General features: G+C 53.0%; 1 protein-coding gene across 1 annotated transcript; it reads left to right on the plus strand.

Moving 5' to 3' along the window:
- Positions 1 to 399: 399 nt before the first annotated feature.
- KLHL25 (kelch like family member 25) lies at positions 400 to 7,971 on the plus strand (the record flags this gene model as incomplete). Its single annotated transcript, XM_082488699.1, has 2 exons — positions 400 to 2,212; positions 7,807 to 7,971. One exon carries the CDS (start codon positions 400 to 402, stop codon positions 2,167 to 2,169), a length of 1,770 nt encoding a protein of 589 aa, XP_082344825.1. The 3' UTR covers positions 2,170 to 2,212; positions 7,807 to 7,971.
- Between the last annotated feature and the right edge of the window lie 240 nt (positions 7,972 to 8,211).

Consider the following 8,211-nt stretch of genomic DNA (forward strand, 5'->3'; position numbering starts at 1 on the left):
ATACCTCTTCAGCGGTTTGCCAATACCCTCCAGGGGTTGTTGAGACAATTTAGCATCGAGTTTGGGGTTTGATTGCCTCATTTTGTTGCTGCGTAGCTGAAACCAAAGTGTAGAGTTTCCCCTTTCACCCCGCTCTGCCTTCCCACCCTGCTCAGCCCGAGTGGAAAAATTTGGAGGATGTGAAGGTGTAGGAGGCTCCGCAAGCCAGGGTGCAGGAGCACCCTTTTGGGATGCAGGCCACCTTTTCTGGGGTGTCACCTGGTGCTTCACGTTTGAGGTCCATTGACAGCGTACCAGGGTTGGACAGCAAATGTGTCTATTCTCCGTGCCTTACATGGGTAAGGACAAGGGAATAATGGCTTTTCTGTTTGTTTCTCTGCAGGCAAGAGCTCTGTCATCATGTCAGTCAGCGTCCACGAGAACCGTAAATCCCGGACTAGCACCGGCTCCATGAACATCTTGCTTTTTCACAAAGCTTCCCACCCGGACTGTGTCTTGTCCCACCTGAACACCCTGCGGAAGCACTGCATGTTCACGGATGTCACCCTTTGGGCAGGAAACAGGTCATTCCCATGTCATCGGGCAGTGCTGGCTGCCTCCAGCAGATACTTTGAAGCCATGTTTAGCAATGGCCTCCGGGAGAGCCTGGATGATGAGGTGAACTTCCACGACAGCCTCCACCCGGAGGTGCTGGAGCTACTGCTGGACTTTGCTTATTCCTCTCGGATCATCATCAATGAGGAGAATGCGGAGTCTCTCCTGGAGGCTGGAGACATGCTGCAATTCCATGATGTCCGAGATGCAGCAGCTGAGTTTCTGGAGAAAAACCTCTACCCTTCCAACTGCCTGGGCATGATGCTGCTCTCAGATGCTCATCAGTGCCGGCGGCTCTATGAGCTCTCCTGGAGGATGTGCCTGGTCAACTTTGAGACTGTTCACAAGAGTGAGGACTTCAACAACCTTTCCAAGGACACTCTGCTGGACCTCATCTCCAGTGATGAGCTGGAAATTGAGGATGAAGAAAAGGTCTTTAAGGCTGTTATCCAGTGGGTGAAATACAATCTGGATGAGCGGAAGGCTTATCTCCCAGAACTTCTGAGGAACGTTCGTCTGGCTTTGCTTCCTTCCGAATGCCTCAAGGAAGCCTTGGCTTGTGAGGACTTGATCATGGTGGATGAAAGGAACAAGCTTGTCTTGGATGAAGCTATTCAGTGCAAGAAGAAGATCCTCCAGAACGATGGGGTGGTCACCAGTCCCTGTGCCAGGCCTCGCAAAGCTGGGCACACTTTGCTGATCCTGGGAGGACAGACCTTCATGTGTGATAAGATCTACCAAGTGGACCACAAAGCAAAGGAAATTATCCCCAAAGCAGACCTGCCCAGTCCACGGAAGGAGTTTAGTGCCTGTGCCATCGGCTGCAAAGTATATATCACTGGAGGCAGGGGCTCGGAGAACGGGGTCTCAAAAGACGTATGGGTGTATGACACTGTTCATGAGGAATGGTCAAAAGCTGCCCCAATGTTAATAGCTCGGTTTGGGCACGGCTCGGCTGAATTGGAAAACTGCCTGTATGTGGTTGGTGGACACACTGCAGTAGCTGGAGTCTTTCCTGCGTCTCCTTCTGTTTCCTTGAAGCAAGTAGAGAAGTACGATCCCATATCCAACAAATGGACAATGGTGGCTCCTTTGAGAGATGGAGTGAGCAACGCTGCGGTGGTGAGCGCCAGGCTCAAGCTTTTTGTCTTTGGTGGGACCAGCATTCACCGAGACATGGTGTCCAAAGTCCAGTGCTATGATCCAGCTGAGAATCGGTGGATGATCAAAGCCGAATGCCCACAGCCCTGGCGCTACACGGCAGCCGCTGTCCTGGGCAGCCAGATTTTCATCATGGGAGGAGACACCGAGTTCACGGCAGCATCTGCGTACCGCTTTGACTGCGAAACGGACCAGTGGACGCGCATTGGGGACATGACAGCCAAGCGTATGTCGTGCCACGCTTTGGCCTCGGGGAATAAACTCTATGTGGTGGGGGGTTACTTTGGGACTCAGAGGTGCAAAACGCTGGACTGCTATGACCCTACATCGGACACGTGGAACTGTATCACAACGGTGCCTTACTCGCTCATCCCCACAGCTTTTGTCAGCACCTGGAAGCACTTGCCGTCATGATGAGGGTCAGGGCATGGGGGCTTGTATCCAGGAGGTCAATAAGGTAAGGGTGGTCTCCTCCTCTTAAACTGAAACTTGCTTTCTTGCCTCAATTGCCTCTCCACACACTGTGTGGAAGCCACGGGTTCCAGGTTACTCCCGTTTTATGAGAAGGGTGCATTTAAAGGTGGGATGCAGCACCAGAAAAAAGTAATCAGCTGTGCTGTGTTGTAAGTCTAGCTAGCTCCAAGGCTTCTGCTGTTTCCACGTGGTCCACTCAGTATCTTAAGAGATGCGTCCACATAGATGGTTGCATGCAGGCCACAGCTCCTCTCCCTCTGCTGTGAGCTAGCTGGACATGCCAGCATCACCCTTCTGCGTGGGGGTGGGTATGGGAGGGCAGATGCGTCCACGCCTGCTCTCATGGCTGACACCACTGAATACATCCTGTCCCCATGCAGTTGAGCGGATTACGGTTTCTTAAAGCACTTAGTTATGAGTCCTGGAGGATACTAGGACAACAAGTGCTTTGGAAAAAGTCTCAGTAGTTCAATATTTTTGCTGGGAATCGGGGTGATTTATTCAGAATGTGTAGGCAAGTGACCCTTGGGATGCCAGCAAATCCTGGATCTCTTTTTATGCTCTGTATTTACATCTTTCTGTGCTCTGTATTTACATTTCAGTGGGTAGCAGAAGCTTAGAAGCCATGGTGCATTTGATGGTCCTGGTGTTTACGTAACATCCAGACTGTTGCTTGTTAAATCAGAACTTCTGAGACTTCTGTGTGAGACCTGAGTGGGAGGGAAGGGGTTTTGTAACCAGAAGAAGAATGTGTTTATCGGTGTTTTGGGGTGTGTGAGAATAAGATAGTTGGTGGAAACTCATGATGTCCTGTCTCATTCTGGTGCTTTGGTTCTCGCTTGCTCAGAGAAGGTGCTATGGCAATGCGACTGGGACAGGGCTGCTGGTTCCTCCTCTCTCCTCCCTAGTAGGATGCTTTGTTGCTGTTCCGGTTACCAGCTTCACTCCACAGAGCTTTGCATGTCTTCAGCAATCTGTGCCAAGATGCAGCTGGCCAGGCAAAGGCCAAAAACTCTTTTCACCTTGCATCGTGAAAGCAGATATAGATACGGGCGACACTTGCATAGCATCATCTTCCTGGGAAGTCCGTAACACCTCTGCTAGCTCAGTCTGCAGGTTTCCAAGTGCTGGCAACACACACAGCCCTGCTTTGGTGGTTGGAGACTACCTCCCAGCTAGCTGAAGGAGCTGGGAAACCCTCACGTATGGGGGCGGGATTGACAAGCATCACTTATGGTTTTATTTGGAAGGTGGGGACTGTGGGGAGGGAGATTCTTCCACAGACTCATCAAAATCAACTTCACTTAATACAGGGAAGAAAGAATGCTGCCCAAACCCTCTAACACCCTCTCACTTCCCTGCATCCCACTTGGTGTGGTTGGTGCGCCTGGGAATCGCCCAGCGGGTGAAATTACTGGCATCTCCCAGTGATCATCTCTTTTGATGCCAGCTGGGAGCCGAGGAGGAGCTCCTGGCACCTCTGCTGGGCATTTGCCCAATGTGACCACCTGCTTTTCTCAGGTGGGGAAAAAAAAAAAAAAAAAAAAGCATTATGCTGGCCTTTGATTTGCGAAACACCTGGTTTTAACATGGGTTGCACCACAGTGAGGGCAGGGCAGGGCAAGACTGGAAAGGGTTAAAATGAGATCGCCGAGAGCCTTCCCAGCACTGGAAGATAATGGCCTTTCCAAATTCTCCTCCTCAGGCGTTTCCTAGCATCTGTCATGGTGGCTCAGTAATCTAATTAACTATTAAATATTGCAGCAAAGAGTGTGAGGACTCCATCATTTTCAACTCAGGTCAATGGGGCCTCCCTTTAAGAGTCATCCTAGAGCTGAAAATTAATTTTCTCTGGTAGCAGATGCGTCTGAATATTAAAGTTCAGCACCAGCCACACTGCTGGGAATAGAAATAGGGAATATTTTGAGGTGGGAGTTGATTCTTCAGCCACAGAATAAAAGGTAGTCTCTGAAGACACAGATATGTTATTTTTTTCTCTCCTACCTTTTTCCCCTGTACTGTATTTGGGTTGTTCAGACCGAATAAACAGCTTTGTGGATGTTATATAGGTTTCCCCCTCTTCCCCCCCCCCCCCCCCCCCCCGTAATCTGGAGTCTGGCACAAGCACAAGAAAACTAGGAACTGTAATATGCCAACCGGCAAATAAAACTGGTGAAAAGTCACTGTGTGAGGGTTTTATGTGCTTTTTTGGCTTCGCTTCCACTCTTCAGTTACAAGAAGTATTTAAAATATACATGAGTTCTTGCCAGACAGAATGTCTCTTCACTTCATTTTTCTAGAGTGTTTTTTTTTTAATCTAAAAAAAACCCTGAAGTTATTGTTATGGCCTCAGCCACTGTGCCAGCTCCTTAAATAAAGCACCAAGACTGGTGAGTGAATGCCAGACCTGAATGTGTTGCCCGTGCTCCACCAGCCCTATCCCACATGCTTGCCTTGGCTGTCCTGGCTGCACCAGTGCCAAAACTGGGCTGAGAAACTGGGGTAACTGGCTATAGGGTCCTGTAACTACCCTGTCATCCTACAGCAGATCTGGCCAAGGGATCCAGTTCCCCAGTTCAAGAGGGACAGGGAACTGCTGGAGTGAGTCCAGCGAAGAGCAACTAAGACGATTGAGGGATTGGAGCATCTCCCGTATGAGGAAAGGCTGAGAGCGCTGGGACTCTTTAGCCTGGAGAAGAGAAGGCTGAGGGGAGACCTTATTATGGCGTACAAGTACCTAAAGGGTGGGTTGAAGGAGGATGGAGCCAGGCTCTTTTCAGTGGTTCCCAGTGACAGGACGAGGGGCAATGGGCACAAGTTGGAACACAGGAAGTTCCGTTCAAATACACGGAAACACTTCTTTACGGTGAGGGTGACAGAGCACTGGCACAGGCTGCCCAGGGAGGGGGTGCAGTCCCCTTCTCCGGAGATTTTCAAGACTCGCCTGGATGCAGTCCTGAGTAATGTGCTTGAGGCAATCCTGCTTTAGCAGGGGAGTGGGACTAGATGATCTCTAGAGGTCCCTTCCAACTCTGAAAATTCCGTGATTCTCTGGTCTGCAGCACCCACCATGTGAGGTCTCTGCTGCAACATCTATTTTGGCCCCTATGGGATCCTTCTTCCAGAAGGGGCACACCCAGAAGGCAGGTTGGGCAGCACGTGCCCAGGTGCTGGTGTGTTTTGGGAATGCTAATCCTATGGGAACCTCCTGCAGCTGCAGAAGGCTCAGAAGGGACCATCTAAGGTGTCCTGGGAGCAGAGCAACCTGGGCTGGTGGGGAAAGGTCTGGGCAATGGCACAGCAGGAAATAGTACCGGCCCTGAAACTCAAATAATACGTCCTTGAAAAATGCCGATCATAAAAACCCAAACCTGCTTTTCGTTCAAAGCAGAAAACTGATCAGCTGGAAATGTTTCCTCACGGGCGTGATGGCCTTCACCCTCCCCAGCTGGAGCCAGGGCACCTTTCCGCAGAGGTCCCAGGGCCCCTGCCAAGGATGCCGTGTGACATTAATTTAGTACTTATTGCTGGCAGTTAATTCCAGGGATCAAGCGTGATTAGCAGTATGAAACGTGAAAGCCCGGTCTCCTCCCATCCACGGTGTGGTGGAGCCACGAGGAGGCACATCATTACAAAAGGGAAATAAAACACTGAGCACTCGGCTAATAAAGCCTCTCTGTTGTGTTTTTAAACACAAGCAAAGCCCAGCCAGGAGCTCGGGGGGACGATGCTGCGTGGCCTGTTGCAGTCCTGTGCTGTGACAATTGATGGGGACAACGCTACACCTCCCAGGAGGTGACTTCAGGCAGTGCCAGGAACAGGGTTTCCAAGCTGCCTGTCTCCAAATTAAGAGTGTCTTCTCCAAACTACCTGTCCTGTGTGAGGCTCTCGTTTTCATGGGGCAGGATCACAGACAGGCTTGGGCCGGAGAGCGGAGCCTTCAGCTGGGAGTTGGGATGGTCACTGGGGATGAGGGAGCTGCAGGTTGCATCGTCCAGCCGCGGCAGAGGAGATGGGGAGGGAAGTCACCGCATCTCTCTGTGATGGCTCCTGAGCCGCCAACGCTCCCCTGGGGTGGAGATGTCAGAGCTCCCACCTCAAAAGAAATGGGGATGAGTCAAACCCCGTAGCAGCTGGCAGCCAGGGGTTCCCCTCCCAGTGCCCTTCAGCTCCTGCATGACCCTCCTCATGGTCTGGGCTGGAGGGAGCGGAGACTGGTGGCCACGCGCTGCTCAGGCACTTATTCCTGGGGCTCATCCGAAAGCGGAGAGCCCATTCCGTGGCTCCCACCAGAGCCCTTCGGTGGGTTTGTCTCCCGCGAAGGCTGCGGGGTGGCACCAGCAGCTGCTGCCCGTCCTTGGGTGGGCACCGCGCGGCCCAGGCCGCAGGTTTCGGGGCAGCTCTGGCACCTAAAAGCTGAACTTCGGCCCCGAAGCTCCTGCGAGGATTTAGGCAGCGTGCCAGGCCGATACCCCGTGTCCTGATACCGCCGTCACGCTACACGTCGGCTCTGCTCAATGGCTCTTCCTGCTTATTTAATTACAGCTTAGCTAACAAAACCCTTTGCAAAGGTGGCTTTGCTGCGGCCTGGTTTGGTTTCCCTTCCACGAGGCCCAGCGCTCGGTCAGCTTTTCCCCTTGCACGAAGCTGTAGGGTTTTGTTGCCGTCCATTGCCCCCGGCCCCCCCTGCAGAGCCCTGCTCGCAGCCGGACACCTTCCTTTGTGAGAGGCCCAGCCTGAAAAAAGGAAAAAAAAAAACAAAACAAAACAAAAAAAACCCAAATCAGGATAATCTCCCGGCTCCGGAACGCCGCAGCTCACCTGCTTCCTGCTGGGTTGGGTTGCTTGCAACCTGTTAGAGCCTCGCCGGTATTGCCGGTGCGAAGTCACAGCTGGTTTCTCAGGGTGGCTCCTGGGGAAAACCCATTTGCATGGATATAATAGCCAGGCCGGATAAACAGGGATGGCAGTTGTTTTTTTTTTTTGCCTCTGCTGCGCTTTCCAAGCAGCTGGTTGTCTCCGAAGCCAGTTTATCAGGCAGCGTTGGAAGGGAGTGGTTGGCCTGGGGAGGAAAGTCGATGAAAATCAGGCTTTTCCTAACCCTGGGCAGATGGAAACATGTGCAGTCTGAGCTCGGCCCCAGACTGGATTAATCAACCCCTCGGAAACATCAGTCGTATGGATGGTTTTGGAGGAATCGGTGGAAAAAGAGAAAAAGGGTCTTTTTGTTTCATCTCTTCCAGTTCTTGGGCCCTCCTCCCCTGCTTTTAAAAAATAAAAGTTAAAAGCTCCATTTCCCTCAACTCTTCATTCCTTTGTCATGTCCACGGAGGTTTCCTGGGCGGCTCTGCCCGGCTCCCCGTGCTCAGAGCCCTCCCCAGCCGAACGCCCTCTCTCTCCCCTCTCCCGCGAAAGCAAAGGACACCCCAAACCCCAAACAAACCAACTGCTTTCCACCGCCACCCACCCCTGGGGTCTGGGCAGGGGGTTACCCCAATAGCTGCCGATGTGCACCCCCTTTTCTGGTGCTCCCCTGAGCATTGTGGCTGTTAATGAGCTTTCTCTTTCCCTCCCCAGGTGCCAGAGTCACGTCCATGTCCCCTGTCTCGCTGCCGGAGCCGACACAGCGACCGAGTCCCTTCCTGTCCTCTGGCGCAGGACTCCGAGGAGCCTTTCGCATCCCTTCCCGGCACCAGGAGCGGGAAGCGCAGCTGGCCCCGCCGCTGGCACTGCACCGGGGGAGACACCAAGGGCCACCCAGCCCCGCCACCGGCCACTGCGTGGGGACAGCGAGGAGCCGGGAGTGCTGGCTGCCGGGATGGGGATGGGGATGGGGATGGGGGCGCAGGGACGGCTGCCTGTCTCTGGGTACCAGTGGCTCGGCAGGACCGGGGGGATGGAGGGTGCGCATCGGGCTGCATCCCTCGGCCAGCACGGTGTCGGGAGCCATTAGGTGCTTTTTGTTACTCGGTTGGGGGGGGG

Source organism: Vanellus vanellus, assembly GCF_965231255.1.
Source record: "Vanellus vanellus genome assembly, chromosome: 11".
Taxonomy (NCBI): Eukaryota; Metazoa; Chordata; class Aves; order Charadriiformes; family Charadriidae; genus Vanellus; species Vanellus vanellus.